Source organism: Schistocerca serialis, chromosome 8, assembly GCF_023864345.2.
Source record: "Schistocerca serialis cubense isolate TAMUIC-IGC-003099 chromosome 8, iqSchSeri2.2, whole genome shotgun sequence".
Taxonomy (NCBI): Eukaryota; Metazoa; Arthropoda; class Insecta; order Orthoptera; family Acrididae; genus Schistocerca; species Schistocerca serialis.
The window spans coordinates 47,864,126-47,883,290 of NC_064645.1; the positions used below are offsets into that span (position 1 = coordinate 47,864,126).

Consider the following 19,165-nt stretch of genomic DNA (forward strand, 5'->3'; position numbering starts at 1 on the left):
ACATTAAGTAACAGTATATCATAACTGACAGAAAAAAGGTGAGCAGCACGTTTTTAGAAAACCAGTCTTTTAAAGTAGCAAATCTTTTCTGAGGAACGAATGTTAGAACCAGTCTTTACATAAATAACAATATAAAAGACAAGCCATCCAGAGTAGCAAAAATAATAGTAAGTCACACTATCGATCAGGAATATATGAACTTCACTGCAACTGATGATTACACATGTACAATGGCCAATGTTGTTGTGTGTTCAGTCCGATGTATGATTTGTTGTGGCTCTCCATGCTGCTCTATCCTGAGCAAGTCTCTCCTTCTTCTAATAACTACTGCAACCTACATCCTTCAGAATCTGCTTACAGTATGCATCTCTTGGTCTGCCTATACAATTTTTATCCCCCTGTCCTCCCACACATCCTTCCAGTACTAAAGGGGTGATCTCTTGAAGTCTCGGAATATGTCCTATCAATCGATCCCTTCTTCTAGTTAGACGGTGGCACAACTTCCTTTTTTCTCCAGTTGTATTCAGTACCTCATTAGTTGTGCAACCTACCCATCTAATCTTCAGCACTCTCCTTTAGCACCCTATTTTAAAAGTTTCTATAATATTCTGGTCTCAGCTGGTTAGCGTTTACTCTACACAAATAGTTTCAGAAAGTCTTAGTTGCGCTTACATCTATATTCGATGTTAACAAATTTGCCTTCTTCAGAAATGCTTTTCTTGCCATTGCTATCTACATTTTATATCCTGTCTGTTTCGGCCATCATTACTAATTTTGCTGCTCAAATGATGAAACTGATCTACTGCTTTATCACGTTTCCGAATCTAATTCCCTCAGCATCACCTGATTTAACTCTGCTAAATTTCATTATCCTTGTTTTGCTTTGGTTGATATTCATCTTATATCCCCCTTTGAAGACACTGCCCATTCCATTCAATTGCACTTCCAAGTCGTTTGCTGTCTCTGACGGAATTACAATGTCAAGTTTTTTATTGCTTCTCACAATATTTTTACTCCCTACCAAAATTTTTCTTTGGATTCCTTTAATGCTTGTTCAATGTATAGATTGAATAACATTGGGGACCATCTGCAACCCTGCCTAACTCTCTTCTGAAACTCTGCTTTCCTCTCATGCTCTTCAACTCTTATAACTGTAGTCGGGCTTCTGCACAGGTTGTAAATAGCTTCTAATTCCCTATATTTTGTTCCTGTTCCATCAGAATGTCAAAGAGAGTATTCAAGTCAACACTGTCAAAACCTCAAAACCTTTCTCTAAGTCTACAATGCGACGAACGTAAGTTTGGTTTTTCTTAACCTATCTTCTAAGAGAAACTGTAGGGTTAGGATTGCCTCAGGAATTCTTACTTTTCTTTGGAATGGAAACTGATCTTATCTGAGGTCGGTTTCGACCATTTTTTCCGTTCTTCTGTAAAGAATTCCTGTTAATCTTTTGCAACCATGACTTATTAAACTGAAATTTCGGTGATATTTACACCTGTCGGCACCTGGTTTCTTTGGAATTTGTATTACTGTACTCTTCTTGAACTATGGGGGTATTTTGACTGTCTCATACATCTTGCTCAAGTTGTAAGAGATTTGTGATGGCAGGTTCTCCCACAGCTGTGAGTAGTCAGACTGTCATCTACTCCTGTGGCCTTGTTTCGATTAAGTCTTCCAGTTCTCTGTCAAATTGTTCTCAAAGTAATGTCCCCATTTCATCTTCATCTATGTCCTCTTCTGTTTCTATAACATTGCCTGCAAAATTTTATCTCCTTTGTTTAGACCCTGAATATATGTCTTCTGCCTTTCAGCTTTCCCATTTTTGCTTGGGAGTAGATTTTGATCTGAGCTCATGATGTTCATACAGCTGGTTCTCTTTTTTTGAAAGGACTCTTTAATTTTGCTGTAGGTAGTATCTATCTTTCCCCTAGTGATATATGACTGTAAATCCTCACACTGGTCTTCTAGCCATTCCTGCTTAGAAAATTTTACACTTCCTGTTTGTTATATTTTTTGGACAGTTGTATATCCTTTCACTTGCTTCATTTACTGAATTTTTATATTTTCTCCTTTCATGAATTAATTCAGTAACTCCTGTGTTAACAAAAGATTTCTACTTGAATTGTATTTTTAATAATATGATCATTTGCTGCCATCACTATTTTGTTTCTCAGAGCTATCCATTCTTGTCACAATGTCGCTATTTAAATCACTTTCTGAAATGTTTTGTTGTTTGTGTTGCAATGAGCTGCAGAATCAACATCAGATCAATTCCTGTTGACAAATACTATTTCCTTCTTCTCATACAAGATTTTTTTATTTACATGGTAACCACTCTCCCTTGTTTTTTAGTCTAATCTCAGCTAGCTTTGAGAGAAAATAGTTTCTATGTAAGGTGATGACTGTACTACTAAAACATAGCTTTTTATTTAGTTCATCAGAATTATTTCACTAGTTTCTTAAAATATTGACCTGTCTACAAAGAAATTATAAATGGCTACTTTTGAGATGTTACTCATCCTATATCAAAACTTTACTCTAGGAGATAATAATAATGACTGGTAATATTAAAGAGTCCAATGAAGCTGTACTACAGGAGTTCGTTTTAAGAACCATATACCAAAATTATCATTAACCACTACTTTTTACTTTCAAGGTGTTTTAGGACGATTACAATTTTCTACATGAGATGGGGATACAGTTTTTGTTGCAAAAGATTTATCATTAATTTCTTTTCACATATTTCCAGCAACATATGTTATAATGTTCTAACATATAAGATAGTTTTCACAGATGTTGCAATAACTCTTTTCTGCATGTCTACACTACAAAGGTTATCAAGATCCATTATAACTTCACATATCTGTGTCCAAACAAGCAGACAACATCAACAGGATTTCATTACTCTAATTCCTCAAAGCAGGTAATAGTTCCTTAATTATACTAGGCAGTGATCAGATTTTCAGATGCAATAATGATAGCTCATATTTTATATTATTTGAATTATACCTGCTCGAAAAATTTTAGTTACTACCGAAAATTTTTAACTATCAATATTCTGTGTAGATGCTATATAAAAGTATTATACATGCATCAAAAAAAGTTTTGTATCACCTCAGTTCCAAGAGTTCTGGAACCTGTACGGATAACTGGAATAGAGATCAACATAAACATCATTTCTGCCCTTTTTATTGCCCATGAAAGTCACACGTTGCATGTTGTACCGCCATACAGTGAGATCTTCAAAGGTGCTGGCCCAGATTGCTGTACACATCGGTACTTCTAATACCCAGTAGCACGTCCTCTTGCACTGATGCTTGCTTGTATTCATCATGGCATACTATCCACAAGTTCATCAAGGCACTGTTGGTTCAGATTGTCCCACTCCTCAATGGCGATTCGCTGAAGGTCCCTCAGAGTGGTTGGTGGGTCGTATCGTCCATAAACAGCCCTTTTCAGCCTATCCCAGGCATGTCGATGGGGTTCATGTGTGCAGAACATGCTGGCCACTCTAGTAGAGCGATGTCGTTTACCTGAAGGAAGTCATTCACAAGATGTGCACGATGGGGCGCGAGTTGTCGTCCATGAAGACGAATGAATCGCCAATATGCTGCCAATATGGTTGCACTATCGGTCCATGGCATTCACGTGTAGTGCAGCCGTTATGGTGTCTTCCATGACCACCAGAGGCGTATGTCGGCCCCACATAATGCCACCAAAAACAGCAGCGATACTGCTGCACTCGCTGGAAAGTACGTCTAAGGCGTTCAGCCTGACTGGGTTGCCTCCAAACACATCTCTGATGACTGTCTGGTTGAAGGCATATGCGACACTCATTGGTGAAGAGAATTTGATGCCAATCCTGAGTGGCCCATTTGGAATATTGTTGGGCCCATCTGCACTGCGCTGCATGGTGTCATGGTAGTAAAGCTGGACCTCGCCATGGACATCAGGATTGAAGTTGCGCATCATGCAGCCTATTGCACCCAGTTTGAGTCGTCACACGAGGTCCTGTGGCCAAATGAAAAGCATTATTCAACATGGTGGCATTGCTGTACGGGTTCCTCAGAGCCACAATCCGTAGGTAGGTCATCGACAGTTCCTGTCCCTCTGTATCTCCTCTGTGTCTGAACAACATCACTTTGGTTCACTCTGAGATGCCTGGACACTTCTCTTGCTGAGAGCCCTTCCTGGCACAAAGTAACACTGCGAACGAGATCGAACGTATTGACTGTCTAGGCATGGTTGATCTACAGACAACACGAGCTGTGTGCCTCCTTCCTGGTGGAATGACTGGAACTGATCGGCTGTCAGGCCCCCTCCATCTAATAGGTGCTGCTAATGCATGGTTGTTTACATCTTTGGGCGGGTTCAATGACATATCTGATCAGTCAAAGGGACTGTGTCTGTGATACTATATCCACAGTCAACATCTGTCTTCAGGAGTTCTGGAAACTGAGTGTTGCAAAACTTTTTTTGATTTGTGTACATTTGAATCACTGCCTGAGATTAAATCTTTGTTTCATTTTCAGTCCCACGTAAAATAATTTCTTTCCATCCTAACAGTGTTATGAACATGATAGTTGCTACATACCATATAGTGAAGATGCTTATTCACAACTCTGTCTCTGCTATGTGGTAAGTAGCAACTATCATTTCCATTATACTGTTACATTCCATGCTCGATTTTTCATTGTTGAATTTTTTCTGTCCTGCATATCCTCAGATAGGAGTGCTCTGAAATCTGCAGGCACTAGTACTTTTCCATGCAAGAGAGTGTTGATGTGATGTTTAATATGTGCTTAGACAGTATGTACTTCTTTTGCCGTTGTCATGGGAGGAAAGAAAAGGATATAAGTTCGGGTACACTGTATACTCCTGTCAGATGACATCAATCAATGTCCTGAGGTAAACAGTCCCATGTGACAAGTGAATCACTGCATTCATTGTCACATGCCTCTCCACAGGAAACAATGTTGAGATGTTTAGGACCAGACTGGGATGTGGATCCACAGGAACTGCTTGTAACATTTACAACTACTTTTGGTACACAAATTTCTGTCTAGAAACTATGAGGATTTGAATTAACTCATCCTCATCAAAATATCACAACAGTTCCATGTACAAGTGACATTATCTGTGGAGGATGATTTCATGAATCTTAAATTGCAAGAGCTACATGTTGACATAAGTAATTTTTATAACTAGCGTATTAATAGTAAAAAATAAAAAATAAAAATATCATCCTTTATTTCTTTTTCCTCCTTTTCACATATTCCAGAACGATATGAGGAATAAGCATTTATGGGAAATATTTGTAGAAAATCCAAATTAATACATGTACATAAAAGATGGGCTTACGTCCCTATAACTGATAACAGCAAACTTGTGGAATGTCACCTACCTGTGTATACGCTGATATGAGATGATAGTTTTCAGTCAGTCTTGACTTAAGTAATGTAGTTAACTCGCTGTCATAAAATGGCTGTTGGGTACTTGAGTCATTGATCAGATGCAGGAGGATGTATGTCCTGTAGGGAATTAGGGAAAACAGAAGATTCATATTTCATATAGCATCAGTAATACTGCAGTTCCAAACTTTTTGCATAATGTACACTACAATTTTAGTATTATGTTGAAACTACAGTCTAAACGATGTTTTATAACTTGTTTTGCGTTTAATTGAGAGTTGTTGTATGAAAATGTGCCAGTAGCTCTAAGACTCATTTTGAATATGATTTGGTTGTGCAACAAGCATTGCATAAATCATTGCATATTCATTACCTGTTGACACCACTGATTCTCTCAGCAGGATGCATCTGTAAGGTTACTACATCAGGATTATGGCTGCTACTCTCTGTTTTAACAACCATTAGTGCATTCTGTGGCAAAATTGCTTTTGGAGGAAATGTGTGACCTATCACCCGTGATTCTTCACCAAGAGTCACTGTCTTTGCAGAAACGGTTACAGAGTATGTGCTGGCAGCTGACAAGCCTGTAATCTGAGAATGAATACATTTGCATAAGAGGAAAACTTATAAACCATCGAAACAAATAGGTATGACTTGTGTTATGAATTCACAGAAAGTCAGAAAATATTAATAGCTAAAATAGTAACACTGCATAGAAAAAGTAAATTTGAACACAGAACAAGTTGCCAGCATCGCTGTCATGTTTTTCATGCCAAATATGAGTATACTATGGTCTGAGAGAGAAACAGAAGGAAAGTGAGCGAATATTGAGGAAAGTAAATTGTTGTTGTTGTTGTGGTCTTCAGTCCTGAGACTGGTTTGATGCAGCTCTCCATGCTACTCTATCCTGTGCAAGCTTTTTCATCTCCCAGTACCTACTGCAACCTACATCCTTCTGAATCTGCTTAGTGTATTCATCTCTTGGTCTCCCTCTACGATTTTTACCCTCCACGCTGCCCTCCAATACTAAATTGGTGATCCCTTGATGCCTCAGAACATGTCCTACCAACCGATCCCTTCTTCTGGTCAAGTTGTGCCACAAACTTCTCTTCTCCCCAATCCTATTCAATACTTCCTCATTAGTTATGTGATCTACCCATCTAATCTTTAGCATTCTTCTGTAGCACCACATTTCGAAAGCTTCTATTCTCTTCCTGTCCAAACTGGTTATCGCCCATGTTTCACTTCCATACATGGCTACACTCCATACGAATACTTTCAGAAATGACTTCCTGACACTTAAATCAATACTGGATGTTAACAAATTTCTCTTCTTCAGAAACGCTTTCCTTGCCATTGCCAGCCTACATTTTATATCCTCTCTACTTCGACCATCATCAGTTATTTTGCTCCCCAAATAGCAAAACTCCTTTACTACTTTAAGTGCCTCATTTCCTAATCTAATTCCCTCAGCATCACCCGACTTAATTAGACTACATTCCATTATCCTTGTTTTGCTTTTGTTGATGTTCATCTTATATCCTCCTTTCAAGACACTGTCCATTCCATTCAACTGCTCTTCCAAGTCCTTTGCTGTCTCTGACAGAATTACAATATCATCAGCGAACCTCAAAGTTTTTATTTCTTCTCCATGAATTTTAATACCTACTCCGAATTTTTCTTTTGTTTCCTTTACTGCTTGCTCAATATACAGATTGAACAACATCGGGGAGAGGCTACAACCCTGTCTTACTCCCTTCCCAACCACTGCTTCCCTTTCATGCCCCTCGACTCTTATAACTGCCATCTGGTTTCTGTACAAATTGTAAATAGCCTTTCGCTCCCTGTATTTTACCCCTGCCACCTTTAGAATTTGAAAGAGAGTATTCCAGTCAACATTGTCAAAAGCTTTCTCTAAGTCTACAAATGCTAGAAACGTAGGTTTGCCTTTCCTTAATCTTTCTTCTAAGATAAGTCGTAAGGTCAGTATTGCCTCACGTGTTCCAGTGTTTCTACGGAATCCAAACTGATCTTCCCCGAGGTTGGCTTCTACTAGTTTTTCCATTCGTCTGTAAAGAATTCGTGTTAGTATTTTGCAGCTGTGACTTATTAAGCTGATAGTTCGGTAATTTTCACATCTGTCAACACCTGCTTTCTTTGGGATTGGAATTATTATATTCTTCTTGAAGTCTGAGGGTATTTCGCCTGTTTCATACATCTTAGTGGACAAGTAATATATTAAGAATAGATTGTATTGAACGTAAACACAGGACTAAGAAACTGAACATCCAAACAAAGACATATATAAATAATTTTTCAAGTTAAGGAACTAGGTCTAAAAATTAATGTTAATAAACGTTTAAAAGCAACAAAATACTTTTATTGTTTTAAGCCTACATAGCATTTATATCATTAATCAGTATTGCCATACTGTAAGTGTGAACTGGCTTAAGGTACAGTTTCCCTCAGATTTCAATACATTGTTACCATAACCCAAATAATAAAATGGTTAGAAAATTTACAGCTTTGTTATTAAGATAAATGTCTATCATAGTTACTAACCATTCATGTTGAATTTGATTTGTGTATGTATAGCTGGAACAACATCGAAATAAGAACAGAACAATCTACTTTTAGGTGAAAAAGTAATGATAGGATACACATAGGAAATTGAACTGCATCTAGCTCTCGTAACAATAGCTGGCTATACTCGTATCATGGGCGGCACCACCTTTGGTGTGAAAACGACTGAAGATAAAAAGTAATGATCAGAGATATAAGACTGGCTCTAGGCACATTCCACCTCGAAATATAATCATTTTCCTTTACGTTTCCGACCAATTTGTCATTTTATATTAAAAAGAAACAGCGTTTCCATAAAAACCAGACGACTTTACAAATTTACTAGTTCACTCACTTTATGCTTTTATTGATATCTACTAGGAATTTTTCTTCTTGGCTAGGTACTTCATGCGTACATTTTCCCCTAAGCTAATATTGACTCTGAAGTGCTTCTTTTGTTGATTTCATGTAATGTGTCAAACAGGCAGGCTGAAACACGAAAACCTTTCCTTATTCAACGTTGTGACATTGCGATTAGTTGGTTCGTTTAGCGTGAGCTGGTGGAGAGATCGTTAACTATCAGAGGTCAGTGTGGTGGACGGGAACGGCTCGTCCGTCGTAAACAGTATGACCAGAAGACGCGGCGTATTCCCTGATGGGTCTACACGTTCATGGTGTGGTGGTTGAAGAAGACAAAACGGTGATTACAGTAACTATTGAGTTTTCATTTGAACTTCATCACAAACCCCATAAACACGATACAATAAAATCAAATTCATCATAACGAGCTTGTGAAAGGCTGAAGCACAATACTGCGATAAGTATTAAGAACTTTAAAGGTGTTTTTAATGATAACTATTATGCTGTGGTATTGGGTTCCACTTGATACGTCACAAGCCAATTACACGCAGGAGGCAGCTGCAGCAGTAGCGGCAGCTGTGTGGAGGGGACTGTGCGGTTTTCTAGGTTTGTGGGTCTCAGAAGAGAGCAAGCAGGGCTTCAGTCTCAAAGGTTGCATGTGAAGCATAGGATGTGCGTAGACCTAGGACAATATGGGCCTTATTTCGAACAGGTATACTGCGGTGACTTCCATCTATCCGTGATATATTGGCGCAAATACATGTTCAGAGCCAATGGTATGTATGAAACATCGTCATGAATTGTGATACATGGATTCCTCAAAAATTATTTTGAATAATTACTTCAGGAGTCCATTCCGAAAACATACTTTGCTGTTAGCAATAAATAACCCTGAGCAAATAGGGACCAGCATGATGGATACAGGGATTAGTGAGCACAAGGTTATTGCAGCGAGTCTGGCTAGCGTAACATCCAAATCAATCACAAATAAACGCAAAAAAAGCAAATAATAAGTCACTAGACGCTTTTTTAAGAGACAATCCCCACTGACTGTATAAGGATACACCAGATACGTCTAATTTCAAAGAAATAGTATCGGCGACAATTGACCAATTTACATCATATACGTTAATAAGACACGGAGCTGATCCGCATGATACACAAAACTGGCCAGATCACTGTTGCAGATTCAAAGTAAAAGGCATGCCAAATTAAGAAATGAAGAAAAAAGCACATCATAGCTAAGACTCGCGAGTTCGACAAAAGCTCGAAACTTAACAATGACTTGAATGCCAGGTACTTTTAGTAGTTGCGACTATGGAATTCTGTCTCGAAATCTGGCAGAAAATCAGATGAGATTCTCATTGTATTTTAAGTACGCCAGCGGCAAGACACAAAGAATACCTTCCTTGGATGATAGGAATGGTAATGTTACTGATAGCTGTGAAACTGAAGCGGAGTTACTAAATACGGTTTTCCGAAATTCTTTCATCAAAGAAGATAAAGTAAATAATCTTGAATTCGAATAAAGAACACCTGCAACACGGTATTCTTAGAAATAGTTATGCTGGATGTAGTGAACCACATCAGATCACTTTGTAATGGCAATGCCTCCTGTCCAGATTGCATAGCAATTACGTTCCATTCACAGTACACTGACACTGATAAAGTTATTACACTTCTCCTCCATTACCCCTATTTGATTTTGCATTGACAAACACTGTACTCATCTGACCAAAAGTCCTTTACCTCTTGCCACTGAACTTCAATTATTCCCATTGCAAGTTGCTGTAGGAGTAAACGACATTCGGCGGCAGGAGGAAGAGGACTTCTGGTCAGGTGAGTATAGGGTTATAAATAGAAAGTCAAAGAGAAGTAACACAAGAGTAGCTCCAATAATGAATAAAAATATAATAATGAGGCTAAGCTACTAAGAAAAACATGATGAACACACGATCGTAGCAGAGATAGATACGAAGCCAACACTCATCACAATAGTACAAGTTTATATGTTAACTAACACCACCTATAACGATGAGACCAATGTATGCATTTTTGCATGGTAACAATAGTAGTAGAACAAAGCGAGGATCAGCACAGTTTGTTAGTGCACCTGGCATTCATTCAGGGCCAAGAAAACATTCAGGGACAAACTTGATTGATTTATGACATCAATCTATTGCTCTGCTAAGTGGTTTATCACCGCCCCCCCCCCCTCCCCAGGGGTTGACATGTCACCCTCTGGGGATAATCTGTCCTCCTGAGAAACCCACACCCCTCCCACTCCCCCTCTGGGAAAACCCTCCATTCTCCCCTGGCCGATAGAAGCACGATTTTGATATCAAATTAATTGAGTAATTAATTAAATCGATCAATTAATCAACTCTTTGCCCTTTTGAAAATCCCCCAGCCCTCCCCTGCCACCCCCACATGGATATTTTCGAGAAAAGGACTCAGTCTGTACTGGAGGGGAAGGATCTCAAGACACAAAGTTTAATTACATAGTAAAGGCTATACTCCTTATTTATAAAATTCGATTCACAGGGTTGGACCTCTCTCTTATTTAGTGAGAAAGGCTCATCATTCTCTGCCGTGTTGGAAGATGCAGGTCTTGTAAAATACATCGAAAAGCAGTAATTAAATAGATCGCCTTCTTTCCAGTTGTGAAAGGAATAACATCGCGAAATTGCTGTCAACATAGCTTACCACATGTAATTACACTGTAAAAAATCCTCTGGTTGCACCTTTGCACCGACTGCAGGGCAGGCGTGCTGGCCAGGACGCTGTGAGCTCATGTGCCATGTGCCAGTCGCTTCGCCGGGCTGCTCCACGTGCCGGTGCCTGAGAGGTCACACTAATTGTGCCCCGCAACAGTTGTTGGCTGCTGCACTGCCAGCTGTCACACAGTATTAGCACACCTCAAGTGGCTACTTCCTGTTGCATGCCATTGCTTGGCAGAATTCCGACCTACCTTTCCAAACCAACAGACAATATTGTCTCAGAATACTGCACCCATTTTTTTGTGACTGTGCAGCAGCCAGGACAACCCCAGGAACTATAGTCCTCTTTGTCCGTGGCGGTGTCCTTTGCCTCCTCAAGTGCCTACTTCTGGTTGCAGCACCAGCACAATCTGTTCCCAAACACACACTTTTTGTACCATGTCAATGCATGCAGCTGCTCTATGTGCTCGTCCAGTTCAAATACTGACTGAGTTAGTTCACAATAGAACCAGCAGAGGACACTGGGAGAAGAGACCCCTACTCCTCCTCCCTCCAATTCCCTCCCTTCCTCCCCCTCACCCCTCTGGTTAATTCCAGTTTGACAAAGCATCAGATGGCGGCAGATCTTTGTTACAGGTGGCCACAACTCTTCGGTACTGATACCTGGGAAATACCTCTCAAGACATGCTCTCTCTCTTTGTCTCTCTCTCTCTCTCTCTCTCTCTCTCTCTCTCTGATGGCTGCTTTCTGCCCAGCAAGTATATGTCTGTGCCACACTAACCACTCCTTTATCCTTAACAAAGTAGTGTATACCTGGTGAATCCACAGCTGGAGATGTCTTGGAAATATTCCCTCACTCTATCAGACTGATAAACTATTAATTAATTATTAATTAATTAATTAATTATTAATTAATTAATAATTAATAATTAATTAAATCAATGCCCTCTGCATGCAGGCAGTTTTCCTTGCATACTACTGGTGGACAGTAGGAGTGGTATATATGGCAGGATTTGATCTCACAACTGCCAGGTTTCCAAACCCTTCCGATTTTTTCTCCCATTGCCTCCTGTTGGCGGCTAATGTCACAGATATGGTATTTGGCGGGAGGTCCATTACACTGGAGGAATCTGAGAACTACACATTTCAGCTCAACTGCAAGCTATGTCCTTAAACAATCTGCAGAGGAGTTCGATCGCTGTGTGTGCTCTCAGTACCATTACTGCAAATAATATACTGAACAATCAGGGATTTGACATATCACTTCGAAGTGGTACTATCTAAAATGATAGTCGGAATTTCAAATTTCGGCGTCAGTTTATACTGTCACGGTTGTGGAACTCCTAACCACTACAGATCCGCTAAGTGTATTTTATAAAGCACTATAGAATTCCTACGCTTCTTCTCTCAGCTACACCAGGACAAAGAAGAATGAGGAAAGGGTCTACCACATGATAGGACAGTAAGTACAACAAATACTACTACAAGACAGAGTGCACTGCAATTCATTGAGAAGCACTAAACCACAATCCTAGTAGTGGCCATGCCTTAGTGCCTGAGATCACTCGTACATACAGCTCACTCACACCCCAGATGCCCAAAAGCAGTGCGCCTGCCTCTTCATACATAGCCAGTGCCGACGCTCAGAGGTAAGAGAAAACAGCTGACATGACCACATCCGCAACTGTGGATGCACGCGTATGCCAGAGTGCACCACCCCGGCCATGCGGAGTATCAGGGAATGATTGGAGTGGTAGGAATTCAGATGTTATCAACATGTCCAGTCCCCACACTTGGCAGTGATGAATACTGAATTGTTTCATTTTTAATGGAGAATAAATGAAACACACATGATCACAGTGACAAGTCAATGCATACTGAGTATCAGTTCACTATTCAGCTACCCACAGAGCACTGAGAGGGCACCACTGGGACATGTCCACGCTGATAAGGGCAGGAACCGACTAGCTGGCGAGCCAGAACTTTTACTTTTAACCCGCTGCTCACTAGAGCCTTAAGCTGGAAATGTCAATTCGTTCTGATCACAACCACAGCCACAATCTGGTGACATTCAACGATCAGCGAACTATCGAAAATACCTCTTCCTAATGGCTGTGGATCTGGAAATATCAACTGCCCACGCAATTTTAAATTCTTCTTATGATTGGACATAACTTTCCACGTAAAATCATTCATCCCATTAAGGCTATCGATGCATTGAAATCGCAGATTTCCCTGTCAAACACATACCTCCCTTATGACCAGACATAGTCATATTCTTTGCACATGTCAGAACACTGACCACAGTAACTGTACACCCTAACACTTTCTTCAAAGATAAGTAATCTATTGGACATCCCATACTTCCCCAATACCTGAATGTTGGTGGCACCAAAAATATTGAGCGAAAAATATGGGATAGAAGGACGTGCTCCAATTTGTTTTTCTTGCAAGTGGTACCAGTGTGAATTAGGAAGAGAGACGGAATCGTCTTAAAAGTGACTGGCTGGCTATTAACAGCACAGTCGCAACAACTATGTTACTGTCACCCTGCATCAAAGGCGATCTCTGTTCTACAGGTACACACAAGTATCGCTGACAATATCCATCGTAATAACCATACATGCTTTATAAACCGAAGCATATATTGCTTCCGAATTAAGTGATCTTCCGACACAAATACTGTGGCATTGAATATAGACTGTGATCACTGGGGTGTTTATTAACAGACCGAAAGTGATGTTGGTGGTCGCCAGTGGTGTGCGCTCGTAATAAAATCACCCTTTACACCGCATTTAGAAAGTAACTTGGCTAAGGAACGTCGTATTAGACGATATTGGCAACTTCCTCATGCCACTGCTAGATATTTCCCACGCTAACCATGCACACAGTGTAACAGAGGTTCTGTGATATATTCATTGTGTTATAGGAGAGGGAGGATGCTGGTTGATTGAGAATGATTGAGAATGATCACCATACAGTAGATTGTGTGCTGTGTAAGGAATCACTTAAAAATGGAATGCTAGATTGAAGTCTTAAGAAATGTACAAGTCCTATGAGCAGTACATTAACTTTTCTGATCTATAGCGTTAGGATTTCTAGTAGAAATTCTGTCTGCGATTTGGAATCAAGTCTCTCCATTCAACCACACACTTGCGTTAATGATTACAGCCACTGGTGAATCATACTTAAGGCACTCTCATCCCTCCAAACCAGTCATCTTTTACCAACCTATCTGCTCATAATCCCATACGGCAAAACTCCAGTGTGGTTCTGGTCAGTCTCTCTGCATCTTGGAACTGTTTCTCACTCCCACCCCTGCCCTCCCTGCAGTTTTGTGCATGTCATGGCTCCATTTCAGTCAGAACTGAGTGGAAGTCAGATAGCGCTCTATCTGCCACTTTCTGCATTCAGTGGAGAAATAGGTGAGCTGGGTTCATGTGATACTTCCGTGTTTTGACCACTGGGTGCAAATGGGAACATGTTATTGTAGCATCACCAAATATCTACACTGTGTAAGGGCAGCGCCAAACGAAGATTTTTCCTGCAACACGAGGTAGTTGAGTATGAATAGTTATGATTGTGTTTCTTAACAGATAAATTAGGAAGACTTCACATCACATGAGGATTTTGCTACTACATTGCAGTGCATTGTCAAAGTACATACAGGTACTGTAGTCCAAAGGAGATCTGTGTCTCTCATAGTGCATTCATGTCTGTCATCCAAACACTCTTTCCCTGTCGTTATTTTGTACCGTCAAACACAGAAAAACTATGGACAATATAAACTTCGTTAACATCACTCACTCGAGAACTTGGTGAGGTATCACCGTGTCCCTCTCTTCTGATATATTGAAAACAAATACTGCCTGCATGCTGACGTTGAGCATATGTGGCGATCCTATTAAATATACTGGTACTGGTCCGTTGGAACATGTGGCCAGTGATCGAAGTCTCTTGCACAGACCAGTATAAATTTTCGTCACCCGTACTGTAGGAGGACCATATCCCACAGACTGTCAGTCTTTCATAAGCAGTTTTATACAATGTTTTTCTGCTGTATCACATCCAACCAGTGTATGACTACAGCTTTGTACACAGCCGTACATTTTGTTTTCCACCACGCCTTTGAGGCCTGTGTCAGGTGCTAAACCGACATTAACATGTTTCGATCCATTGGCTGTGACAGAAAGGTGAATATGCCATAGTGTGAACTATGCTGCACCCACAACACACAGGATGGTTGAAATGAAAGACAGAGGCTCTATTTATTATAGAAAAAAATGGGGAGGCCATTGCAAAATATGGAACTGGAAGAGTTTGTGGCATTGCAGTGCATTCCCAAACAGCTGTTCAAAGATGTTGATTTCTAGACTTAATATCACTTTCCACAGTGACAGGGTAGCAGATGTCTCAGTGTTACATTTTCCAAAGAGACTCTGGGCACTCGGACACTGCGTCTTTCAATTTTATGTCTTATAGAGCATAACTACATGTGGAACAAGGGGTATTTCGCAGGACTTAAACCCATAGAGCACAGAGAGTATGCATCATCAGTTGTCAACCCCCTGGTGAAGTAATGGAATGATTTTCATACACCCAGGTGAGTATGTAAGTACCCTCATCTCTCCACATGATTTTGTGTCGTATTTTCAACCGTTTTACGTATTTCCCATAAATTTTCACGATTTTACCTGGTTTTTCGTAATTTCAATACATTTAGCTCACCTCAATTGCTTGAGGTCCAAACCACCACTCTCGATGAGTTGTCATGTCAAAAAAACGTCTCATTGCCTCGATCTCGTGATGCTGTCAGCCAATGACATTTGCAGCATGGCTCTCTGTTTCAGTATCATAGCTAAACCACCCCTCCATTACAGTGCAAGGCACATACGCATGTGGACGGATTGTGAACACAGCCTACATCACGTAACAAAGATACTGTTTCTTCGTGTGAGGAATAGCAATCAGCTTAGAGGAGGTGCAGAAACTACGTTCCTTAGCCGAAACTATAAATTCTGTAAGATTTTATTACGATTTGCCATCTCCCATTATGGAGGTCGGGACACAAAGTATTCTCGCATACGTGAAATAAAGTCAGTGATTCAAAGTTCTACACTCAGCCCTCTATTTCGAAACGAGCTATCCCTTTGTTCAACCTATAGGCTAAGGACCCTGAGCAAAACTATATGGCCTCTCTGTACGCATCTCGTAACTTTTCCTCTTTCTTTAACCAGTCCTCTCTGCAACACTGATCTGAAACTGACCAGGAGTAGATGGGTACTGCACCCGCTACATTTGACATCTCACAAAGGAACTGAAGGACCACAGTTCCACGTTCACAAATACCATAACACCTGTTCCAAACTTGTACTCTGTAATATTATTGGATTTCAGCTACTTTGCATGTGAGATATTTGCCATTGAAGAAAAGGAACACTATGACCCGCTGGGCGCAGATATTTAAAATCATTGCCGCAGCGCTTGATAACAAGAAGCTGCGAAACAGAAGAAAGAACAATCTATCTTTCGTTAAGAAGTATTCTAGAGACTTCATTATCCCTTGTACTTTTGGTCGCCAACATTTTAAGACGTACCACATAGCATTGCTACAAGTTGTATTTTTATTTTGTGTAAAAACTATGTGAAACGACGAACAAACATATCGGTAACTCGGGTGTGGATACAACGTACATACGCACACGCAAGGACATTTAATTTTAAGAAGGAATGGACTGACTGCGCCATCCACAAAATAAATATCAGATGTAAGTCATGCATTTATTGTGTAATTGTCAAGGTTTAGAAGTTTAATGCCAATTTGTTCGAAATATATTAATATTTTACGATGAAGTATTTTTCTTCCTTTTCTTTTCTTTCACTAACCAAAAATGATGTTCAGATTGTATATGAGCTTTGTTACAGGTTCGCTCTTTATCGCGGTGCCTCGATTGTATTTGGGAGACCACTAATGTGTTCAGTTTCCGATCTGTTAATCTTTCTCCTACAAAATTCCACTAATATGCTTTCATTTCCATTTTTACATTCATATAGGTCGCTTAGATATTTTCATCGAAGATTCTGATTTCGTGAAGGCAATCCGAGTCAAAAGGTCAATTATTCGCGTAATCAATCCGTACGTCTCCTGAACACAACCGAGAACCGACGCATCGGTGATCAGTTAATAATCTCTCTCTCTTTTAAAGTCATACTAAAAAACGGCCACACAGTATAGCCGTAAGTACGCAATCTAGCATTAGGTTGCATTTTGTCAGTAAATATTACCAACCAACAGTTACAGCATCACTATTATTAATAAGCAAGTTCCTAACGCCGGAACTGACCTGCTCTAGTGCTATAGAATCAGCGGAAATGCACCACTTTCCTGTATGTGTGTGTTGACAACTGTACTACGTTTACAAGCAATGTTAGAATACGTGGTGAAGAGTGATGACATGATTGCATGAGCAGGAGTGACATAAAATCGATAAAATTACAAAAATTGGCAGAAAACATGTATAAATTTAGCAAAAATACGCCACAATGCGTGGGAATTGAGCCGGAATGAGAGGACACTTACATGTCTTCTGCTTGGTGCAGGAAAATTCTTGTACATGGGAATGAGAATGTGACAGCAAGAGGAATATGAGTTGACGTGTAAGCACTGGGAACCATAGAAACAGTCATTTTTCATGGACAGCGATAAGACAGCTGGAACAAATTATTTAACGTCTATATCTGTCAACGTATATAAACGTGTCGAAGTTTATAAGGAAACTTCCGGAACCTTACTGACCCATAGAATTCGTTTCATATAAGCACCACACCAAGCTGTAGCAGGAAAAGAAGGGAACAATGAGAAAAATGCTCCTGTCAGAACACAAAAAGGCGAATAAGTTCCTTTTGAAAATGCTCTGACAGACAAGTGGAGAAGCAGCTGTCTTATTCCTCTTTCCACCTTCCTCACCATAAATTGTTGGATGCGAACATGTTCGCGCTTTTTTGTACAGAAAGAGAATAGCAGAGAGACCGAGGAGGCAGTGCCAGTGAGAGAGAAAGAAAGACAGAGAAAGAAAGCGCCACTAAAATAGAAAGAGATGGATAAAGACAGTAGCAATGGGAGTCAAAAAGGGAAGAGATTTTAATGGTCAGTAGAGACAATGGCAGCAAAAGAGAGAGATTGATGGAGACAGAAGGAGCGGGAAGGAAAGAGAATGGACAGAGTGGAAATGCAAAATACAAATGAGTAGAGACCTTACATAGGCTTCAGGGTTTTGACCCGCCCAGATGGCGGAGCTTTAACATGTGGGTATAGGCGAGTACGCATTTTAGACCGTAATTTTAAACTCGTGGATATATGAAAAAAATAAATTAGAGCCCCCAGAATATTTGAGCTGCCGAGATATGGTGGAGCTAGTGGCAGTGGCAAAGAAAGAGAAAATGAGACAGCGTAAGTGAGAGAGGACACAGTGGCAGTGGAATATATGGTAAATTAATGGGAGAGGAAGTAGACAGACAGAGAGAGAAAGAGAGAGAGAGCGACACAGAATGTGGCAGTGAGAGGGAGGTGCTAAAAGAGTGGGAATGTAATCGCGTGCGAAAATTTTTGGCGAGGAATGTGGAGTGAGAGTTGGGGCACCTGGTTTCCCTGTGTCCTGGCAGAGTGTTTTGTGGAGGAGCACATTCGCATTTTTTGTGCTCAAAAGGAGCGTTTTTCCGCTTCTTGAAAGTGTATATGAGGAGATAAAAGAAATTATTCACATAGCGAAAAGAGAGGAAAATTTAATTTTCAAGCAAGGGCTGGAATTCGATAGCAGGAAAAGAAAGAGAAGGAAAAGTAGATGGAGAACATAGACTAGGGGAACGGAATGAAAGAGGAAACTCCCTGGTAGAGAGTGGGACAGAGGATAATTTAATTATTGCCAACATTTTGTTTAAGAAACATGAAAGAAGGTTGTGTACGTGGAAGAGTCTTGTAGACACAGGATCGTTTTGGATTAATTATATAACAGTAAGACAGATTCCGACAGTAGATCTTTCATTGAAATATCGATGGCGACTTTCTCCTCCGACTGGAAACATTTTGTTCACGCTTCCTACATTCAAAGAAAC

General features: G+C 40.1%; 1 protein-coding gene across 2 annotated transcripts in view; it reads right to left on the bottom strand.

Moving 5' to 3' along the window:
- LOC126416700 (phosphatidylinositol phosphatase PTPRQ-like) overlaps positions 1-19,165 on the bottom strand; it is a 179,519-nt gene that overhangs the window by 12,193 nt on the left and 148,161 nt on the right. For both annotated transcript variants that reach the window (XM_050084508.1, XM_050084507.1), the window contains 2 exons: positions 5,785-6,002; positions 5,405-5,531 (listed from right to left, as the gene is read on the bottom strand). In XM_050084508.1, coding sequence (XP_049940465.1) covers positions 5,405-5,531; positions 5,785-6,002 — 345 coding nt within the window. The remainder of the gene's footprint in view (positions 1-5,404; positions 5,532-5,784; positions 6,003-19,165) is intronic.